The sequence below is a fragment of the Toxorhynchites rutilus genome, chromosome 2 (genome assembly GCF_029784135.1).
Source record: "Toxorhynchites rutilus septentrionalis strain SRP chromosome 2, ASM2978413v1, whole genome shotgun sequence".
NCBI lineage: Eukaryota > Metazoa > Arthropoda > Insecta > Diptera > Culicidae > Toxorhynchites > Toxorhynchites rutilus.
Window position 1 is genome coordinate 241,362,816 of NC_073745.1, and position 24,405 is coordinate 241,387,220.

The 24,405-nt window shown below is 37.5% G+C and overlaps 1 protein-coding gene across 4 annotated transcripts in view; it reads right to left on the bottom strand.

Annotated features, from left to right (window-relative positions):
* The window catches only part of LOC129764148 (cAMP-dependent protein kinase type I regulatory subunit), a 159,563-nt gene that overhangs the window by 30,962 nt on the left and 104,196 nt on the right, over positions 1–24,405 (bottom strand). The window contains exon 1 of one of the 4 annotated variants that reach the window (XM_055762968.1): positions 16,006–17,078. The exons of the other annotated variants lie outside the window; for them this stretch is intronic. Coding sequence (XP_055618943.1) covers positions 16,006–16,014 — 9 coding nt within the window. The 5' untranslated portion in view covers positions 16,015–17,078. Of the gene's footprint in view, positions 1–16,005; positions 17,079–24,405 lie in introns of those variants that run through there. 4 annotated transcript variants of the gene reach the window in all.

Sequence of the window (24,405 nt, forward strand, 5' to 3'; positions counted from 1 at the left end):
CCTCTTCTTCATGAGTGCTACCTTCAAGCGGTCTAGTTGTTGGCAGTACAGGTCCGAATTGAGCGTTTGGCCATAGGGAAGCAGCTCATAATAGATTATTACTTGACAATCCCACCAAACACACAGCAGAACCTTCCTGGCCGTTAATGAGGGCTTGGCCACCGTCTGAGCCGCTTCAGCGAGCTTCGACCACGACCGTTTGCGCTTCACGTTGTCGTAAGTGACCCACTTTTCATCGCCAGTCACCATCCGCTTCAGAAACGGGTCGATTTTGTTGCGATTCAGCAGTGATTCACATGCGTCGATACGGTCAAAGGTGTTTTTTGCGTCAACGTGTGTGGCACCCATACATCGAGCTTCTTTGTGAATCCAAGCTACTTCAAATGGTTAATAACGGTTTGATGACTTATCCCCAGCTCTTGGCCGATGCTACGGCTGCTACTATGCCGGTCTTTCTCGGCTAATTCAGCGATTTTGTCGCAATTTTCGACGACAGGCCTTCCGGAGCGTGGCGCATCTTCGACGACCGCTACACCAGAACGAAAACGTTGAAACCATCGTTGTGCGGTGGAAATGGAAACTGTATCGGGTCCATAAACTGCACAAATTTTATTGGCAACATGCGATGCATTTTTGCCTTTGTCATAGTAGTACTGTAAAATATGTCGGATTTTCTCTTTATTTTGCTCCATATTTGCGACACTATAGCTCACGAACGACTTAACCAAACAAAACACTGTCAAGGACTATATTATATAAAAATACCTTTTCAACAAGCTATAGTATGACTCGATACAATGAATACAACTACAACGACACCTCGCGGAAATACCGCAGGACTTTTTTGACAGCCTAATATATAGCGATAAGACGTGGATTTACGAGTTTGTCCTGCAACAAGCTGCAACAAGCTGCAACACTTTCTGACTTAACCGAAACCAAGGAAAAACGTGTCAAAGTTGCTCGAACGTAAAGTAGTGATGACTGTTTTCACTAATTATTGTGATGCTGTGCACCCAATTTTCCTGCCAGAGAATTAGAATGAACATAACGATTTTTCTGGGAGAAGATCAGAAGTTTGAAAAAAATAAGAATAGAACCATACTCTAAGTACATCAATGTAAATTAATTTCTGGCCAAAACTTAAAACATCATTCTAAAATATTATTGTAACAACCATGGATCAGGCAGATTTCATCTTTCGAAAAACTCAAATTGTCGCTTCGAAGCACCCGTTTACGAGAGATCTTTTCAAAATTGCCGCATTGTTTGCATTTATTATGTGTTCAATAGTCACCGGAAATATACTGTGGGATACTACAAAAGCTCAAAAAAAAATGATAGCGTTATAATATGATTACGTCTTCTCGCAATAGTAGGACAAAAGTATTGATTTATCATAATGCCATCCGAGATTGAGTGCGTCCTTCGGCCGGAAGTTTGGTTCATTTATTCCCAAGAGGGTAAAGCACTAGCGCCATCGAGCCTGCAACTTATAATTATATATTATAGCATAATGTTTATTTGCTCATCAGTTGAATAGTCTAATGTGTTGCACAAATCCGTATAAGACTATCTGTGCGGGTAAAAAGCACTTCCATGATCCTTGGAAGCGATAGATCCCCTGCTTTAATTAGGTGATTGTGAAGTGAAGTGCACAACCCAGTTGCCCTCATGTCTACACAATTGTACACTTAACCATTATCGAAAGCGATGGACATCTGAAGATAAGATGTGAGAAACTTGTATGGCTACTGTGTTGACAATCATCGGTTGTCCATATATTCAGCAACAGCAACGGTTGCCCTTTCTAATGGAAGTTATGCACTTGCTCTTGATTAATCGTTCCAAAATAATGATGTGTTTATTTATCAGCATGTCGTAACCAGGCCAGACCATCGCTAAACGGCCTATCGATGTTCGATCGAATCGATGCGTTTCGACCTACACATGATTGAGAGAGTGAATGATTCCAAACCGTCTGCTAAGTGAGGTGTTGGACAAATTGGCTTCAAGCCGCAATGTTCGCCACCGCAACGTAATCGATAATTCCATTACCAAATTGCTCGAACCCGTAGGTTCGCATTTTGCCTATGGCATGTGTGCAAGGCTGTACGTGTGTGTGATAAAGCTTTTAACAGTAAATCTTGTTTTAGCATGGGTGATAGGCAAAAGACACCCCCGATATCCCATGTGAAAAACAACCACAGGTTTAGTACAATTTCACGCTTTGCGATTCTTCATTAAATGTATAATGTACCCTAGCTTTAATGGTCTGCTTTTATTTTAGCCATATTCGATCCACTCGATTATACATGAACAATTTTACTTTACGAGCTTCTTCTTGAATCGCAAGGGTAAACACTGTTTTAAATTTCCTCCGAATTTATTATTTTTAAAATTATTTTTAATTATTTTTAAAATATTTCACCCTAACCAGAAAAATCATAATATTCTGAGCAGTGTTTGGATTTCGATCAAAATCAAATGATATACAATGTGTCATGCAAATAACCTCTCACGGACATATCACCAAATATGAGAGATTCATTCAGATACTTGTATGAATGACAGTAATCACTTGTGTTACACTAAATGATTAAACCAAGAGAGGAACGAAGACTGTTGTTTGCATATTCGAGCTGTATCAAACATTCGCAAACCATTTTCGAAGCCTGCATACAAGTTTGAACCGCATATATCGTCCCGCTCTACTATAGCGAAACCCACTGCACAGACAAGTGCAAAGCAATAAATGATACAAGAAAAATTACGTCATCATTCGGTCACCATTTGCGGAGAGCAACGAATGGGAAAAGAGAGCGGTGTTGCTAGTAAAACTATGCGGTCTATATGAATATACATATTTCGAGGGATAGCGGCGTTAAAAATGGAAAATATGATCTGTCTACTCTTCCCTTAGCCTCTATCGTGCTAAATAATCATATAGTTTGCACTCTCTGAGACTTAAAAATCAGGATCTGCTATATTAGCTGAATATGAATCATTCGCTTTGAGTAGTCCGTACGATCCTTACATTTTCATGATGCATGGAGAGGTCGATATGCATATGTTAGAGGCAAAGAAGAAAATAAACTTTCTGCACCGAAAGCGTATATGATGGTTTTGCTTGCGTGCTGGTGTATCATGAAGTGCGAACCGATGCAGAGTAGTCTCGTTCTCTTTTGTGTCGTGATTTGCAGCACGTAACAACAAAAGAATGCCGCTGGGGGAAATGATTTGTGTATGATCATATTTGAACGAACGAAAGCGACTTTTTCAGTGAATGGATCATTTGGCAAACACTGATTCTGAGTAAGTTAGTAGTCGAATGTTTGTGCGTCCGCGAACGATCGTAATGATCGTGATTTCAATCCCGGGACCCTCCTTTGATGGTTCTTTCTAATGAATTTTGTAGTTTCAAAGTTTTATAATAGAAAAAAAATCAATCAATGACCCTATTAACGACCAAACTGTAAATTTTTTTTAAACAAAAGCCATTGGTGTAATTTTGATTATAGGCCTTACAGAAACCCCAATCATCAAGAATTATTTTTTTCCGTTCTTCCGTTTTGAGGAAAAATGACAAAAAATCATAAAATCGCCAAACAAAAACATTGACAAAAACTTACATTTTTGTTCCTGGAGGAGGTTCAATCCCATTTTTTTCCTACATCACTGTTCCGTTTTCAACGAAAGTATTAGATTCGTGTTTCAAAAATCAAAAAATAATCAGAATACGTGATCAAATACACCCTTCTCAGGAAAACACCCTTCTAAACTCACAACTTCCAAAAATCCAAAAATTTAAAGAAATTTTTAGGTAGATGAGAAAATTTTGTAGAAAGCATTAAACAGTTCTTTGAATGAAATGTACTTTTACGTTCTGAGAATTGTGGTACAGGGCGAACTCGATTATATATAGTCTCGGATTTCTTTTCACTGTATATAATCGAGTCAAAACATTGTTTTGTTTTTTATTCGTTTTTTATGCATATATGTTTCGTTTTTTGAATATAGAAGAAGAATTTAATTTTTGATTCATCCATTTAAAGTCAGAAAACACCTTTCTCACATGAAAAGAAATATCCAGAACATCTCAGGAGGTGATATACGATCATATTTGATGAAAAAAATCCTTCTACGCATATGTTCGAATCTGAACAATGACAGATATATACAACTTTTTTTCTGTTCCTGACTCTGTAGCCTTAAACTGGCTCTACACTAGAAAGTACGCTACGAGAGACGATTCTATTGCTTCCATTTGAAAGATGGTGTAATTTTGGAAAATTGTTGTGACCTGCGATACATAGTTTTTTTTGGTTCGTCTGTGTAATATCTATATATATATATATATATATATATATATATATATATATATATATATATATATATATATATATATATATATAAATGGATTTCTGTCTATCTGTCTGTCTGTCTGTCTGACTCTTAAAATGGTTGCCATACAAATGAAACCAAATTAGACATATTGAGGGTTTAGGGTGCAATAAATGTTTCTATGATGGTTAGACTCTCCACCAGAGTTGCAAAATCTCACACTCACTTTACTGACAGCGCAAGATATTGAGACAACATCAAAATCAACCACCAATTCCCCTGCAGTTCATGACAAATGAACCAAACTTAATTCCATGCAACCGACACTCCGTCACGTGGAACATTTGGTTTTTGCATTATTCCCCACACTCATTCGTTCCACTGTCTCACTGAGAATTTACGCCCGAAATTTTCATACGCATCTTCGATCAGCTGACAGTGGAAGGGAACAAAATTCCATACAAGGAAATATCATCTCACTGACACCGCGTCAGACGTTTAAACGCGTGTTCGTGTGTGTTTTCCTACTATGTTTCTAGCCCCGGTCCCATTTTTGTGCCGCTTATTGCACACACATCGATGGGCAACGGCACATTTGAGTGGTGAGTTTATGGGTGTATGACCAACGAAAATTTCACCAGGACGCAATGAAAGGTGATATTTTCGGCTTGAGCATTCACTGACATCGAGAATGAACTGATATTTCTGTTGATGGAACGAAAACTATATCAAAACAAACGAGATGGTGAGCCAGCGGTCATAGGCACAGCGGCACCGCGATAGAAAGAAGTGAAGAATGTCGGTGGAGATATTTTGCACTGATAAAAATTGCTTTTCGATTTCAACATGTTCTTTCGAAATTTTGCATCCTTGCTCTCCACCCCCTTTCAAAGGGGCGGGGGGGGGGTGTGGATTTGTCTGCCATTCAAATGAAACACAAATTTCTGAATTACTCGATAATAAATCAAGCAAACGAAATCAAATTTGGCATGTTGAGGTTTTAGAATGCAATAAATATTTCTATGGAGGTTAGACACTCCTCCCGCTCTCTAAGGGTGGGCTGTCATACAAATGACACAAATTTCTGCATAACTCGAAAACTAATCAAGCAAATGGAACCAAATTTGGCATGTGAAGGTTTTACGGGGCACGAAAAGATTCTCTGGTGAATACACTCTTCCCCCCTCTCTAAGGAAAGCTGCCATACAAACGAAACACAAATTTCTGCATAACTCGAGAACTAATCAAGCACAATTTGAGATGTAAGGGTTTTTGGGTATGAGAAATGTTTATATGATGGTCTGACACCCCACCCTCCTCTGGAATGGAGAGAGGGTGCCAGAAAAATATTACACATATTTCAAACAAAAATAATATTCAAACCAAACATGACAATTGAAAATTTTCGGAAAACTCTGAAGGAAAAAAGGAAGATTCGGAAAATTAAATTCCCATATGTTCTATAATTACAAGTGCTGTTAGTCCATTTGATGTTTGCGCTAGCGAAATTGATCTTTGTTCGAAACTGGAAATGGATTTTAATGTGATGAAACGCACTCCTATGGGCCGGTGGCTCCACTCGATTATCCCTAAGGTTAGCCTCAAACCATGGTTCAAAAGTCTGGACTTGAGTCGGGACTTTATTCGCACCTTCTCCCGACTCATGTACAATCACTGTTCGTTAGATGCGCTACTCTTTCGTATTAATCTTGCCGACAACAATATTTGTGTTTGTGGCCAAGGTTACCACGACATCGAGCACGTTGTTTGGTCGTGCGAGCTGATCGAATTTAGCCAGATCGCCAGATCGAATTTAGTAGTCACCCTTCGGGCCCGAGGAAGGCAGTCCATGGTGCCGGTGAGAGACGTGTTGGCTCGGTTAGACCTTGATTACATGTCCCAAATATATGTATTCCTTAAAGCTATCGATCTTCGTATGTGATTGTCCTTATACCCTTAGTTTTTCCTTTTCCTTTTCCTTTGTGAGAGATCGGATCCCTTCTTAAGAATAAGATGAAATGTAAATACATATTAGATATAAGATAGGTTTAAGAATTGAGTGTGATGAGTGTGATTGAGAGTGTGATCGAGAGTGTGAGTGTGATCATTGTCAACATATCCTCATATCCCCTCCTTTTCCTGAAGAAAATATGTCACCCTTCTAAACTCGAGTTGACCGCGAGTAATCAGTTTCCTATATTATTAACATTAGAATTAAGGAAAAATGTATATATACTAGTAACAATACAGTAAGGAGTTCGGCTCCTTTAAACCTATGTAACTGAGCCTGTAAAAATAAACGATTTAAATAAAAAATAAAAACGCACTCCTATATCTTCTTCTATCTATACCAATAAAAAAGTATCGTCGAATGTGTTGATAAGAGCAGAACTCGAGGAAGGAATTGTCTGATTTAGGGCTGTCTTCTATGATATTTTCTGTATAAAATATTTATGCCATGTAACGGAGAAACATGTTATTTGCAAGTGGTTGAAAAATCTTGAACGAAAATTGTGTCTGAAAATAATCTGATATTATAATGATGAGTTTTGTTAGAAATACTAGGAATTTTATAGTGAAATGTACATTCAACGGGATCATTAGAAGATCAATCAATGAACAGTTCTGCGATTGGACCCATGAACTTGCTCATAGCAAGAAAACGTGAATGTTTAAAGGTATTGATAACAAAAAGCAAATTTTGGGCGGGACGAAGTTTGCCGGGTCAGCTAGTCTCATATATTTTAAGATACGAGAAGAATAAATCTTTGTACAGCGCAATGCTCTAAATACACGAACAAAATTTAGACATATGAAAAACAAAATTTAAATGAATATTAAAGCAGTAATTCAAAATAAATTAAAAATGCCCAAAGGCCAAAAAAAATTTTTCGCGTAATTCTCTTAAAACTTCAAGAAAAAATTACGCTACTACCTCATACCATGTATGAGGGAGTGTATGACTGTACTGACAGATTGAGCGTTATAACATGCATGACTTAATAGCATGTGTGTACTAAAATTTGACATTAAAATTAGGAATATTTATAGCCAAATCTGGTGAAGTATGCGGTGTTCAGGAACAGCGATGAATTGATGAATTGTGAATTTCTAAGCTAATGGAATGGTTATGCATCCTGCAAGAGTTAGGACAATAAATACTGTCATGCAGTATATCCGCTCCGCTAATTTGCCGTTAGCAGATTAGCGGAATTGTGTCCTCCACAATCAGTCAATCAATTCAGTTTTTCGAGTTTTATTTTTTTTCTAAATTTTGGTCTTGAAACATGTTCAAAGTTATGCTAAAAGTGCAACAAATGCCCTAATAATGGAAAGTGGAAAGACCGCCCAAAAATATTAGGTTGGAGTCATGCGTATTTCATAAGGGAAATTGTTGTGAACTGTAATACAAAACAATCCGTACATTACTTTTCACAAGATCCTTTTTATTAAAAAATAATGAAATAAAATCAGGTTAACGTAACACTAATTGATAAACATATTTATCGAAATTTGTCAATTTTAGTATTCACCAATTCGTCAACAACTCCACTGTTGGCAGAGTAGTCTTCTCCAGCATAGGAGTTACTTTCCTCTTGAGGAGAGTTAATAATGCCTGCAACAATTTCGTCATCCTCCAGCGTTTCTTCTTCTATCTATACCAAAAAAAAAGATCGCCGGATGTGTTGATACGAGCAGAACTCGATGAAGGAATTGTTCGATTTAGGGCTGTTTTTATTATATCATACTTTCTCTTTCTTCTTTTCTTACATTTATTCCATGTAATGGAGGAACATGACAAATCTTGAAAGAAAATTGTGTCTGAAAAAAAACTGATATTATAATGATGAGTTTTGTTAGAAATATAAGGAATTTTATAGTAAAAAGTAAGTTTAACGGGGTCAAATAGAAGATCAATCAATGAACAGTTCTGCGATTGGACCCATGAACTTGCTCATAGTAAGAAAACGTGAATGTTGGAAGGAATTGATAACAAAAAACAAATTTTGGGCGGGGCGAAGTTTGCCGGGTCAGCTAGTAAATAATAAAGATAGTTCATATTGCAACTCCGATCAGGACGGTTCTGCTTTTTTAAAAAGTCACCCGAACGTCCAAATACGTAACTTGTATCACAAAACTCTTCCCACAGTCGAACAAATAAGATAAATAAGCGTGACCTTCCTTCCTTGAAATTCATAACCATGGAAAAAAAACTCATCCATATCGAGCCGACGCCCTCGTCTGATACCTAGTAGATAAAAATATAATTTCTGTCACGAATCATGCTTTATCATTCTTTCCGATCAACATAAGGAAGTTGTTTTTTCGCTGAAGATTATTCAGTCTGAGCTGGGCTCTGTGTTATCATATATTGAATTTGCGCTAGAGTTTGGTTACATTACCCGAGTTTTCAACTGATAGGTATTTTTGAACAAAACCAGCTTTATAGTAGAACTCTAATACATGAATTTTAATTTTTTTCAATAATGCCAGCTCCGTTCAAAACAATCAGCCCCAATAGTGATTTGTCAGAGGGTCACCGTGGTCAACGTAAATTGCGTTTCGCAAAATTAGCTGTATCTCGCTGTCACGTTCACGTGAATTATAGCCACCGAAAAAGGCCACCGCGTAAGCACCTATGAACAGGCCATTAACCGGTGGCAAATGTAGTCAGGGGATTCAGAACGGCAGTTTCTCGAGTCAATATTTGTCACTATTTTACGAGGTATGTGTCTTTGCCGAACTATTCCGATCGTATTACCTGAAAATCACCGATCACATATTAAAACACGACCGAGAAATATTCATTTCACTGCGTCTGGCTTGGCTCGGGCTGACGGAGTCGCGAAGCGCGCAAAAATAGTTTCACTCGCTTCATTCGAATCCAAACAGATTTTCGAAATTCAAAAAACAAAAATTCCATCCATGATTGGCACCCGTTCAAAAATGTATAATATTCGTATCAACAGGGCGCTATGAGCCACCCGCACAGTAAATTAGACTGACTGATTCCTACGTCCGCGAGGAGATACATGCGAGGGAGAGACAAGCGTTCGAACGCCCGTCGGATTTTAAATCAGATCCAGCTGTTATCGAATGATTAACGACATCAACGCTACCGCGATTGGAGCACATTGTATAAGCTCTCAGCCAGCAGCTGTAGGAGGAAAATTGTTGTTTGCTTTCAACCCATTCTCAACGTCGTGGGGATTATTTTGAGAATGAATGAATTATGGTGAATCTCGTTCGAGACAGGAGAGTGTCCAAATTACAAAACCGTCAATATATTGGCATGCTTACCAAGGATACTTTGAGAGAACTACCAAGGAAGAATGTGGAAGAATAGGAGATATAATTATCTCCTAATCTTTCACACTTTTTATTGACAATCTCAAAACAGGGATAGATTCGTATGGTATGGCAATCAATTGGCAAAAGTAATACAGTATCTTAGGGTGGGTTTAGACTAGCGATATATTCATGTGAAGAAATATGATGAGATTTATAGAAATCGTATCAACCGTTTACACTAGCGTGAACTTCTATAATGGATATATACATATTTTCGGTAAATTTATTCACCTGAAGTAGAACTGCATCCAACTTTAGTGATTTCTCACCAGTGAGAAATTCACATGCGTTTACATATGCTGAATTTATTCAAGTAAAATATACCTCGAATAAGTCTATCATATTTATTCTCACCCGTTTACACCTATTTTCACGTGAATAAATCCATCTATAGCTATAGATCTCCCTAGTGTAAACCCGCCATTAGAATCAGGCACAATTCCACGCATTATTGAAGCTATTATTTGAGCACAAACTGTAAAAAAACAGTTTTCTATTACCCTTTTTGATATAGGACTACGTCTTTCATTTCTATACTGGGGTGTAAGTTCGAAGTTTCAAATTTTGAGCGTTAATACCTCCTAAACAACTGGGCGAAATGGTATGATAAACATTTCATTCGAAAGATAATATGCTTGTTACTTATTGATCCAAAAACTTGTTTCGATAGCTTCAAAATTTCTTTCAAGACTATTGAAATCACACAAAATTATATATACACGAGTGCCGGTTCGGAAATCCACTCAGTTATGAGTGCGCAGCGGTTGATGTACGATCGGTGGAATCTGTATGATTCCCTAACACAGACTTCAAAACCAATCAGTCTGGGGAAAATCCACACGGAAATCCACTGGTTTATAATTGTACAGCGTTTGGAGTATGTTATCGCTGTTGTGGCGAAGCTAACTTCGTTCATCAAGAAAGCACTGATGAGCGGTGTCACCAAGAGCCTGTACTGCTGTCGAGAAACACAAATTTACTACTGAGAAGAAGATGAGCAACAAGGAGAAAGCCCTGCTACTGTCAGTACGGCTGTAGCAAAGAGAAAAAAACCAACTAAATCATCGAAAACCGTTGAACGGAAGCCAAAATTACCGATTCCACAGAGAAGAGCAGAGCGGTTCTCATCACTGTATGACGGATTTTGTCTCCAACAAATCAAATCCAATTTTCTTAGAACTTTGAATTAAAAAAATGAAAGATCCCGAATGCTTATAACTCGAATATTTCTTACTGGATCGGGAAGATGTTTGCGTCAATTAATAGGGAATATTTCTACGCATCTATCGCAATTAATAAAATGTTATTTTTCATTAGCTAAACAATTGAATAACTGTAAAAAGTTAAGCGTTATCCAAACGCCCTAATTGTCCCGTTTTGATTGGCCCGATTCACGGTTTCCCCAACACAGACTTTAAAACCAAGCATGAAAGTAGGGGGATTAGACGTAGTCTCACGTCAAAAAAGGGTAACGTAACACTCTATTCATCGAATTCACAACACCAACAATAGTGCCACATTGATGGAATCGAATTTTCATATCCGTTTTTCGTTTTCGTTTTCGTTTTCGTTTTCGTTTTCGTTTTCGTTTTCGTTTTCGTTTTCGTTTTCGTTTTCGTTTTCGTTTTCGTTTTCGTTTTCGTTTTCGTTTTCGTTTTCGTTTTCGTTTTCGTTTTCGTTTTCGTTTTCGTTTTCGTTTTCGTTTTCGTTTTCGTTTTCGTTTTCGTTTTCGTTTTCGTTTTCGTTTTCGTTTTCGTTTTCGTTTTCGTTTTCGTTTTCGTTTTCGTTTTCGTTTTCGTTTTCGTTTTCGTTTTCGTTTTCGTTTTCGTTTTCGTTTTCGTTTTCGTTTTCGTTTTCGTTTTCGTTTTCGTTTTCGTTTTCGTTTTCGTTTTCGTTTTCGTTTTCGTTTTCGTTTTCGTTTTCGTTTTCGTTTTCGTTTTCGTTTTCGTTTTCGTTTTCGTTTTCGTTTTCGTTTTCGTTTTCGTTTTCGTTTTCGTTTTCGTTTTCGTTTTCGTTTTCGTTTTCGTTTTCGTTTTCGTTTTCGTTTTCGTTTTCGTTTTCGTTTTCGTTTTCGTTTTCGTTTTCGTTTTCGTTTTCGTTTTCGTTTTCGTTTTCGTTTTCGTTTTCGTTTTCGTTTTCGTTTTCGTTTTCGTTTTCGTTTTCGTTTTCGTTTTCGTTTTCGTTTTCGTTTTCGTTTTCGTTTTCGTTTTCGTTTTCGTTTTCGTTTTCGTTTTCGTTTTCGTTTTCGTTTTCGTTTTCGTTTTCGTTTTCGTTTTCGTTTTCGTTTTCGTTTTCGTTTTCGTTTTCGTTTTCGTTTTCGTTTTCGTTTTCGTTTTCGTTTTCGTTTTCGTTTTCGTTTTCGTTTTCGTTTTCGTTTTCGTTTTCGTTTTCGTTTTCGTTTTCGTTTTCGTTTTCGTTTTCGTTTTCGTTTTCGTTTTCGTTTTCGTTTTCGTTTTCGTTTTCGTTTTCGTTTTCGTTTTCGTTTTCGTTTTCGTTTTCGTTTTCGTTTTCGTTTTCGTTTTCGTTTTCGTTTTCGTTTTCGTTTTCGTTTTCGTTTTCGTTTTCGTTTTCGTTTTCGTTTTCGTTTTCGTTTTCGTTTTCGTTTTCGTTTTCGTTTTCGTTTTCGTTTTCGTTTTCGTTTTCGTTTTCGTTTTCGTTTTCGTTTTCGTTTTCGTTTTCGTTTTCGTTTTCGTTTTCGTTTTCGTTTTCGTTTTCGTTTTCGTTTTCGTTTTCGAAACGTTCATCGAAATGACGAAAAAACGTTCAATCGAAATTCGTTCATGAAATCCATCGAGTTAAGAAAATATCGAGTTAGGGAGAGTTGACTGCATTCCAACATTAAGATGCAAGTTCATTGACTTTTTTGTTACAGTGCCTGAAGTGTTTAAGATTTTACTGATAGACAAGAGTCGGATGTCAAACAACGAAATGTAGAGAGTTTCAATTTGGTTCCTAAGAAGTTCAATGACTCAGTCATTGTTCGAATATATGAGTAGAGGGTTTTTTTAAAAATATGATCCTTTATCACATCCTGAACGATTCCGGATTTATATTTTTTATGTAAGAAATGTGTTTTTTGATTATAATGGGATAAATCAGAATCAAAATTCTTTTTTCATATTCAAAAAATGTATGTAATGTATGTTAAATGTAAAAGACATTATTTTGGTCGGAATTTGGTTTGGAATTGGTCGCTGTTGGGCGTGGAATCGCCATCCCATATTTATAAGATGAGATAAAACTAGAAAAAAAAAACTAGACACGATCGCAGTACATAATACAAATTTTTAGGGGTCCTGATACGTTATTCTGACGAAACATTTACTAAAAGACCAATTTAAAAACATTTGATTAATTTCTCAGCCTAAATGTTGACTGTACGTTGGCTATAACGATGCTGGAATAGAAATTATGTTTATAATGATGAATTGAATTAGAGAGGCTTCAAAGCAGTCAAGTCACAAACAAGCGTTTTTCATGGTGTCGCGGGCCGCAAAAGAAAATTTCCAAGAAAGACCAACGTAGGATTACGAAATTATAGCTGGCAAGAACAAACATAGAAATTGAGGAGAGAAATTTTTTAGTACAAGCATTGGGGATATTCAACTTATTGAATATCCAAGTAGTTTCAATGTATTTCATAGCTAAATTACATCTTCAATTCTCCCAAAAACACGCAGAACAAATAGAGCGTTAACAAAAAATATCGGTTGTATTACGATGGTAGTGGCATCCCCTGCGAAATTAATTTCGTATTCTTTTTTCCACCGAAGCTCTCACCACTGAAAAGCACATTCTTCACATCCTGCTTGAATGCGCCTCTTTTAACCTGGAAACAAGGCTTGAATACACGAAAATTGAATTGTCGATCCGATGTATCATTCACGGTTTATTAGCCATCCAGGCTGCGCCAGTGAGGCAAGCTTTGTTCTATGCTTGCTTCGTGCGTATTCTGAGAATGCATTGTCAGGCGAAAACAACAACGCAAAATAGATACTGAGGTTTCCTAGGATGAGCCCAATATTTTAAGTACTTTCATTACCAGCGAGAAGCATCAACTGCTGGCCAATCATGATTGAGCTGTTGTAACAAGTATTAACGCTCAAGACTCTACCCCCCAAACGTAAATCTCTCATTTTCGAAACTTTATACTCCAGTACAGATGCAAAAATGATGTGATTCCAAAAGCACTATAACTATCAGTTAGATGACATGAAGTCGACGCGATGTCTCCACCGAACAAAATAGCCCCGCTGTGTGCGATATCTATATTCCATTCTTCTATTCTTCCGTTGCATCAGGCAAAACCGCTGCGTGTGACAGCAGTATTGAGAGAGATTACAGTCTGCTAGCTGGAGCAAGAGTGTGACTTGAATGATGATTATGTTTTTAATTATAGAGATTTAAAAATTTCCCAGTTAATTCGCTAGTCTTGAAAAAGCCCAATATAAAAAAAATAATCTAAACTCCCGCCTCTCAGAATGGCCATTTAGAAAGCCTCGCTGCCATCTGATCGCTTGCTGCATAACCAATGAATCATGAATGATGTGATCGGAAATCGCGAATCGATTGTTGATACTCAATAAATTGAATACGGGCGGAGCTTGAACTACAATATTTTCTCTATCCACATCGTCCTTACAACAAACACTGCGAGCGAGCGATTCATTAACGCTAAAACTGTTTCATGAAAAAAGGTGCTGTTTTCTAATTTGACACCAGACATAATTTTACGTCAAAAAATAGGTAGTAAATTCTTAGGTTTTCGCGCTTGTTACATGCACAAAATGATTTGAAATGAAGTATCACCAGGTGGGCCAACCAGAAAAGCTCAGATGGCCGCAAATTGAGTACAGCTGGTCTAGGGGAACTGGGAAGAACAGGTTGAGAAGATTTTCTTTTGTATCTGTGTAAAATTTTGGTTTTCCAAAATCTCAAAGCAGTTTTGGCAGTTCAATACACTCACCTATTGATCAATCATAAAAAAAAATTTCCAATAGTTTTTACCTGAATAAAAATAGACAAAAGTTGAACATTTTTGTGATGCGCATATCAACGGAAATATGTGGGAGTAAAATGAACAGGTAATGTAATATATGAATCGTTGAAGTTTAAAACTCGTGAGAAGAAAACCAGAATCAATCCACTTTGAAATGGTATCATGTATTTCCCATAATATGGAACATGCTTATTACATATCCGCGTGTTACGTGATTTTTACATTTTTTATTTGATTTGCGCTTATAGACGCGAAGCATTTCTTAGGAATTGAATAATCAGATCTATCAAAAACTTTTCATTGTACGTTTTACTTCCAGGTGCCCGTTTCACTCCCATCAATACAATTATTTCAATGATTTAAAAATTTCAATCTAAAATGACTTCACAAGTTTACAAACTTGTTTTTGTGCTATCTCACATACCGAATTCTAAACTCAAATAAACGCAAAAAATGCTTAATATCGAGGACGCAAAAATTACATCCGCGCGCATTAGAGTGCCAATGAAAATGTTCATCTCGACTTTTCAAACGGGACATTCTTAAACATGTTGTTTTCCAAGAAAAAGTACCCTATGCAAACTATCAGCTCAATCGGGCTTCATTTACTACTGTCGCACATCCGTCAAAATTTGAGTTTTTTGAAAACCGAAAAATCACCCAAGGAAGGAGCACAATCGAGGTTTTCAAATAAAATATATGCCAAATGTCTAAAAATTGCATGAAGCGTCGAGATTTGCTGTTATTTCGAGAAAAAATTAGTAAGAAACAATGGTAAATTTGAAATTGGTAAAATTGGCGAGAACAAAATATCATCTTAATTAAGGATCCATAACGAAAAAATAAAAAAAATACTGTGTGGCGATGAAGTTGTATAATGAGGAGGTTATTCAATTTTTGTAATAAATTGTAAAGAAAAAAATAAGAAAAACACATTTTCTAATCGAACGTTTATATTGTTACACTCAACAGTCTTTTCATTTGAATACTTTCATCCATCCTTAGGAAGCATTACTGTTAGCTGTTCTATCATGCACTTTTTAATATATGAAAAAAAAACAAGTCCCGACTGATGACAACTGGTAAGCAATCTTCTGTTGAAACGGAAGCTCATGTAACGTATAATTTATCCAATTGCACCTATTGCTGTCCTCTCGTCATATCCACTCGACTCTACGTCAATCTGGGCTCCCTCAATTTGATCCATTTCAGTCACGTACCCGCAATCAAACTCAATCATTTACTCTTATTTGCGAGTAAATAGGCCATCATCGAAATCAAGCTTGTTTATCTATACATGTTACGCTAACCTGACTCATTTCCCTTTGGTGGTCGACTGCTTCGCGTCTCGTCGAAAATTCCTTCTCGTAATCAGCTTCCCCAAATGGAACAGCTGTTGTCACGCGTCAATTTGATGGATCACACCCGTTCGCTACTGCTGCTGACTTTTGGAGTACAAACACACACACTTTTGACACAACTCTTCTTCTTGTACGAACAGATTTTCAAACAGCAAAAAAAAGTGTCACTTTACTTATTCCGAATGGCGGCAGGACTTGTGTTTCAACAGACTTTTCTTGTCCTGTTATGTATCACGGCTCATGAAAAACCACAACAAATTTCATTCACTTGAAAACATTACTCTACACTCTTTGGTTATTTAAATGCTCAAGAGGAGGATCTATTTTTAGGACTCACTCTCAGTCCGCCGCAAATGACAAGAGACCGAAAGACTTCTATCTCTTGAACACGACCACTTGGATGAAAATTTTCTCAACCGCATGTAGTGTTTTGAAGTTTGGAGATTGCCAGGAGTCAGGAAAATGTATGCACTGAACCAATCATGTGAATCGTTTCTCACAATTAAATATTTTCAACCTTTTCGCAACCTTGCCTGTCAATGACGCATAGTTTCTGTACATCTAATTGAATTAGTCAATACAAAAAATGTAGAACACTCGCTGAACATCCGCCGTCTGCTGTTCCTTTTGCTTTGGTTCATTCACTTTTCCAAACTGTTGATCCACTCGATGTAATTTCAGAGCAATTTAAATTTTTCATCAACCAACTACGACGCGATTTAACGAGCGGCTCCGGGCGGGAAAGATAAATATTTATTTATTTGCGCTGCTAACTGTCGGATTGAACTTTGAATGCTCTATTAAACAGATAAGCGCCAGAATGCCGCCGAGTAGCGATACTTCCAGAGAAAGAAGCGATGCGTCTAGTTTTTGAATTTTTGCTATTTCGCTAGTCCAACCACACAAAACAAGGTCCTTCGTACATTCAAGGAATACCTTGAAGAAGGGGCGCGCGCGACCACGTAACTAAGTACACACACTCTGTCTTGCCTGTGCTTCCACCAAGAATCGCGCCAATCGACTGAGAAACGTGTTTCGCTAGAGAAGAAAAGCGCTAAAATATGTCTCAGCTGTTCGATGCTGGCTTCTTCTGTCTCGCCGCTATGGGCAGCAGCATAGTGTCGCCTGCACTGCGCAAGTGGATGGATGGGGTGGGCCTGTATACAATCGGTGGCGATTTGTGTGTGTTCAAGAAGATGGGGTTACATCCTGCTCCACATACAGGATCACATCGTGCAAATAGTCCTCTATAAATCGCATGATTATTTGAATTTTACTACTCCGAATGAGTCATTATTGAGGAGAGGATGGAAGCAAACTCTCAGAACTCACTGGATGCTTAAGGCTATCAGCTAAACTTTGAAAATTTCCCAAATCACATTTTCATATGAGTTGCCATACTTTAATTATGTCGATTTAAAAAATAAGCACCAAAAAATGTTGTCCCTCTTAGAATCGAGACTAATTTTGGAGAAATAGAGTATGCGAAGATGCTTAATATTATTTATACAAATAAGCATGACATGAACAAAAACACGCTGTCATTGACTGGAACTTCAGAAGCATCGGCTAGGCACTGGATTCAATGAAAATCATTGTTAACCTACTTAACCTACTTTTCCCGAATTCACGGCTCATTTTTATTCTTCTTCATCTCATATTATCCCTTAAGGGCCCACGGTATTTTAAATACATATCTTTCAACACGAACTTCGATATTTAAACTGACAAAACATTTTTCGATGTAATTATTCTTGAGCGTTCGGATTCAATTTCAGTGTTTTCAATTCAATTTTTCGTATATTTCAAAGTTTCCATTTCAATCAGGTTATTAAGTAGGTTAAAAAATACGGACATGGTTCCGATTTTGCCAAAAATCATTCACGGTTATAAACTGTGTTCTAAAACTGGTTAATAAGCATGAAAAAAAATCGGCTCAAACGTACAACAAAGGATTTTTGTACGTATTAGCTTTGAGTGTTAATGGAAATCGCTTTTAAAATTATTTATAAAAATTATAGCCAAATTTATTAAAAAATAGCCCGCCCTACCTTACATAGTATTTTATTCTGAAAATATGTGTTTTGGAACAAAGATGGCAACACTAGAAGTAATGGAAAAATGTCTTACATGGAAGATGTCTTACATGAGCATATAGACATGGTCATGGCTGAAGAGTCCCGGGCAGTGCTTGGAAATATCTGTATCAGATCAATCTTTTCAGCTGAAATTCCGACCACATTCGATCATTATACCATTGCATTCGGGATACCGAAAATTAACCAACGCCAAACCTCACAATCACAGCAAGCTCCTCACAGTTGATTCATCCAGTTTTGTTCATTCTCTTTTTCGTTCTGTTTTGCGTTTACGGAATGTGAGCAAAAGAAAATATCCCTAGTTTTGTCATTCATTGATATTAATATACCAGTTCATTCACCATCAGCATCAAGGATGGAAAACAAGGGAGCATGATGTGATTTACGATTAATCGCAAACTGCACAGATTGTAATCTGTGCAAACTGCGACTAACTATTAATCCTCACCCATCATAACCAAATGATTTTCTCTTGGTAACTCTGAGTTGACCAAAGCATTGCTAGACTGAAACTAGTTCGAATAATTGAGTTACTCTCCTTCCTCGTTTTGCTTTCAACTCCTAACAAGAATTTGCTCCATGGGAATGAGTGTCTCTATGACGTACGATTCTCGCTCTCTCATCCGGGCGTTCAATTTTCCTTTCCGAGCGCGTTTACTTCGATGAAACTTGGTAAAATAAAAAAAATGCGCTACAGCAAATAGGACAACTTTAATGTTTCATGTTTCACGGAGGATTTCTCAGATGGTGTTTAAATTAATCAAGAGACTACAAACAATAATCCCTCTCAACTCACTAATTTTATGAGTTAATGTAAATGTGTTATTGGCCAAGGCTTTTACGACATCGAACACGTGGTCTTGCGAGATATATTTTTCCGCCTGCCCAAATACAGACCACTTTTTTCGGGGCCGACATAAATTAGCGCAAATATGTCAACATGTGTTTTTTTGTTTAAGCACGTAAATATTTGCTCATAATTTTTTTTGGATTGTGGCACTCTACATAATTTGTATGCAGATAGACTATCCACAGTTTGTGGAGGAATGGAATACTCATACAATTCAAATGGATAATGATTATCTGCTATCACAAAGCTGAGAAATTTTTTGACGTTTTGTTTTACTATTGATTCATTAAAAAAAAAAGCTTTATTTTTAAATGTTTCCTTATCCTGAGACTGGCTCACCATATTGCACTGCTACTAAAACCGTAGGCTAACTTCAAGGATATTTTTTATTCATTTTCGGCGAATAATCAATAGAGTGCCGTGTTATGAAACATCAGAATAATAGCAAAAACAATATAACGATCATAAGGTGTTGGACAGTTTATTCCAGACGACATTGGAATATATTCCATCTGATCATCTTTAGAAAGGTTAATGACCTTCAAAGGATAAATTTATCTTGGGCACATTGAATTGATGTTCATGACTTCCAGTCGGACGTTTATTCGCTCTGATAATAATTGTGTGGTCCTCACAAAGCATATATTCCAATGCCGTCAGTTCACTGAAATTATTCGCATACCGTTTGATGATAAGGTAGGATGTTGATAATCATTTGCTGCGATACCTATTGTTCCAACAGTATTCATTCGACAATATGAAGACTGAATATCTGAAATTAACCAGATTCTACCATGCAAATCTGCGGTCAAAGCAGTATGTACACTTGAGAGATGCAACAAGTTTGAAGGGATATAAAAAAACATTAGTCGTTCGACAAATCTACTGCCACATATGTCGGAAGTCCACGATACATGAATATCATACGTCCATACTATTTCATTACATTTATTCGCAACGAAGAACGTAACCACACAGAATTGAATTAATCAAATATGTGATCCGTTTTATCTACAAAATAAAAAAGGGTCTGAAATTCAATCGAATTCGAAAGGTGTTTCGTGAAGTCACTAATTGAATTACTGTTGGAAAAATTATTTGGAGAGAAATGTGAATGTTCAGAATTATTGGAATCTAAAAACGATTTTGGGCGGGATGAGATTCGCCCAAATCTGCTGGTAATAAAATTAATCAATTGCATCCATTACCCGTCTGCTGTTTATCGGGCGGGAGACGACAGCAAAATAAAATCGACACGAGACTGAGTCAGCCACTCACTGCGGACAGTGCAATAGAGAATTAAAAATCCCTCGATGAGTGTCGTAAGATTTCAGTTAATCGTCTCTTGTTACACTTTCCGATCAAGAACTCATCATCCGCTCTATGGAATGGGATTAATCGTTTGTGGCTTGCACTCACGATAAAACCTGAATAGTAGAAGTAATGCTTCGAGAGTGCAAGCAGTTGGGATTCCGCTCTCATATTGCTTTTTTGAGATCTTGGTAGCTCACCGTTCCAAGTATTCTCTCTGTGTACATATGAAGAATAAAAGAGCCTCGCCTGCTGGGGGTGATTTAAAAACATCCGACTAGAGGGATATACTTATTCATTGATCGTTGAATGTGATTTTTTACCATCCCTGATCAGCATCGTTCTCGGACACTGACGAAACGAAGAAATTCGTGACAAGAAATTAAATTGCTGAAGCATGCAAGGTTTCCGTCTCAGTTAAAATGTTTTCATTTTACATAGTAAATATGCAAGCCAAATTACACTTGTCAGAAATGCTTCAAAAGACTCCAATTCCGATGTAAAAAAACAGGAAGTGGGTTATATCTCTATGGTATAACCGCAATGGTGACGTAGAACTATCGTTGATTTAGTGATCATTTGTTTGAAGTTGAATCTGAATCCATTCTGAATGAAAGAATAAATGAATATTTGGGGGACTTCGAAAACGAGAACGTTACGTTGGAGGTACAAGATTTTATGCATCCAATATTGGATATGAAAATATCCTACTGATGGGGTAGAATAATCTTCAGAAGCCATCCTGCTAATTGCACTTGATTGAAAAATAACAGAACCAAATGTATTTGGTCGCAGAAAAACATAAAAAAAACATTAAAATAAACTCTTTCGCTTGTATGTTATTTACAATGCCAAGGGAAACTGGCAGATTATTTTGCAGAAGCGATATCTTTCCGGACTCTTCTCGAAGTCCACCACCAGTGGTTAATGCTAACTCGATAACCACCTGTTAATTGCACTTGATTGAAAAATCACAAAACCAATTGTATTTGGTCGCAGTATTATATGGATAGAAAACGTTAAAATGAAGTCTTTCGCTTGAATGTAATCTTCAATTCCAAGGGGAACTGGCAGATTATTTTGCAGCAACGATCACTTCTTTCCGGATTCTTCTCGATAACCAGCAAACGTAAAGAGTTGCGCGTGTGTATGCGTGTGTGTGTGTGTGTGTGTATGGCAATTGCTCCGATGCCTCAAGCGGAACCTGGTATTCTCTCGGTCGTCTTCTCTTCTCTTTCTGATGGATCGGCTATTCTGCGCTCCTTCACAGTCCAAACAAACTGAATGCGTTTCAGGTTAGGTCAGGCCAAGTAATGAATCCCTTGATCCCTCACCATCCAGCTCGTCCAGCTCGTTCAACTCGTTCAGTAACGATGATGTCTTGTCGATGTCCTCACGAAAAATGAATGCGTTTCAGAATATCGCTTAAGTATGCTTTTTGTACGTGACTGAATCGAAAGAAGGTGTGGTTTACGATGGCAATATGGAAGGCAAACTAGAGGCGAATGAACTCTTTGAGTTTGCAACTTTCGGCGACTGAGGCAATAATTGATTGAAAATTATATGATTTTCGCGATGCGAAACATTTTCCATTTCGAGCGCAAACTGTATTCGATACGAAAATATCCTACTGATGGGGGAGAATAATCTTCAGAAGATTTCCTGCTAATTAATTACACTTGATTGAAAAATCACAAAATCAATAAATTCGATCGCAGCAGCACTTTGTGGATAGAAAACATTAAAATAAACTCTTCCGCTTGAATGTAATTTTCAATTCCAAGGGGAACTGGCAGATTGTTTTGCAGTAACGATGACATTTTTCCGGATTCTTCTCGATTCTTCTCGAAGTCCACCACTAACTAATGCTAACTTTATTACCACCTGTTAATTGCACTTGATTGAAAAATCACAAAACCAAATGTATTTAGCCGCAGTGTTATATGGTTAGAAAACATTTAAATAAACTCTTTCGCATGAATGTATTTTTCAATTCCCAGGGGAACTGGCAGATTATTTTTCAGCAACGATAATATTCTTCCAGAATCTTCTCGATGCTGGATGGCATTTAAATGAAAGAAGTTCCGTACGTATATATGTGTGTGGCGGCTGCTTCGATGTCTCAAACGGAACCGTTTTTCGATGCTGGTATTCTCTCGGTCGTCTTCTCTTCTTCTGATGGATCGGCTTTTCTGCGCTTACTCACAATTCCAAACTAACTGAATGAGTTTTAGGTCAGGCCAGGTAATTAATCTCTTGATCACTCGCCGTCCAGCTCGTTCAACTCGTTCAGTAGCGATGTTGTCTTGTCGATGTCCTCACGAAAAATTAATGCGTTTCACCACCAGAATATCGCTTAAGTATGCTTTTTGTCCGTGATTGAATAGAAAGAAGGTGTGGTTTACGATAGTAATTTGAAAGGCAAACTAGAGGCGAATGAGCTCTCTGAGTTTGAAACTTTTAGCGACTGAGCAATAATCGATTGAGAATTATGTTTTTCGCGATGCGAAACATTTTCCGTTGCGCGCGCATCCAATATTGGAAACGAACATATCCTACTGATGGGGAAGAATACTCTTCAGAACCTTTCCTGCCAATCACACTTGATTGGAAAATCACATAACCGAATGTATTTGGTCGCAGTGTTATATGTTATATGTAAGCACCTGTTAATTCCACTTGATTGAAAAATCCCAAAACCAAATGTATTTGGCCGCAGTGTTATATGGATAGAAAACATTAAAATAAACTCTTTCGCATGAATGTATTTTTCAATTCCCAGGGGAACTGGCAGATTATTTTTCAGCAACAATAACATCTTCCCAGATAATCTCCGATACTCGAAGCCCACCAGTGGTTAATGCTAATTCGATAAGCACCTGTTAATTGCACTTGATTGAAAAATCACAGAACCAAATGTATTTGATCGCAGTGTTATATATTAGAAAACATTTAAAAAAAACTCTTTCTCATGGATGTATTTTTCAATTCCCAGAGGAACTGGCAGATTATTTTTCAACAACGATAATAATTTTCCGGAATCTTCTCGATGCTGGATGCTAAACGGAAGTTCGGCACGTATATATATGTGTGTTGTGGCGGCCGTTTCGATATCTCAAATGGAACCGTTTTTCGGTGCTGATAATTTCTCGGTCGTCTTCTCTTCTTCTGATGGATCGGCTTTTCTGCGCTCCCTCGCAGTTCCAAACAAACTGTATGTGTTTCAAGTCAGGTTAGGCCAGGTAATGAATCTCTTGATCCCTCGCCGTCCAGCTCGTTCCGCTCGTTCCGCTCGTTCAATAACGATGTTGCCTTGTCGATGTCGTCACGAAAAATGAATGCGTTTCACCACCAGAATATCGCTTAAGTATGCTTTTTGTGCGTGATTGAATCGAGAGAAGGTGTGGTTTACGATGGCAATTCGGAAGGCAAACTAGAGGGGAATGAACTCTCTGAGTTTGAAACTTTCGGCGACTGAGCAATAATCAATTGAAAATTATATAATTTTCGCGAAACATTTTCCGTTGCGCGCGCATACAATATTGGATACGAAAATTTTCTACTGATGGAGAAGAATAATTTCAGAAGCTTTCCTGTTAATTGCGATTGATTGAAAAATCACAAAACCAAATGTATTTGGTTGCAGTGTCATATGGATAGAAAATATTAGAATAAATTCTTTCGCATCAATGTATTTTTCAATTCCCAAGGGAACTGGCAGATTATTTTTCAGCAACGATTAGATTTTTCCCGATTTTCCTCGATACTCGAAGCCCACCAGTGGTTAATGCTAACTCGATAACCACCTGTTAATGGCACTTAATTGAAAAAATATTTGGTCGCAGTGTTACATGGATAAAAAACATTAAAATGAACTCTTTCGCATGAATGTATTTTTCAGTTCCCAGGGGAACTGGCAGATTATTTTTCAGCAACGATTGAATCTTTCCGGAATTTTCTCGATGCTGAATGGCATCCAAACGAAGAGTTCCGCGCGTGTATGTGTGTGTGTGTGGCGGCTGCTCCGATCTCTTCCCGGGGAACCATTTGCGGCATCACTCTCCTCCTGATGGATTCCCTTCTGGCCTA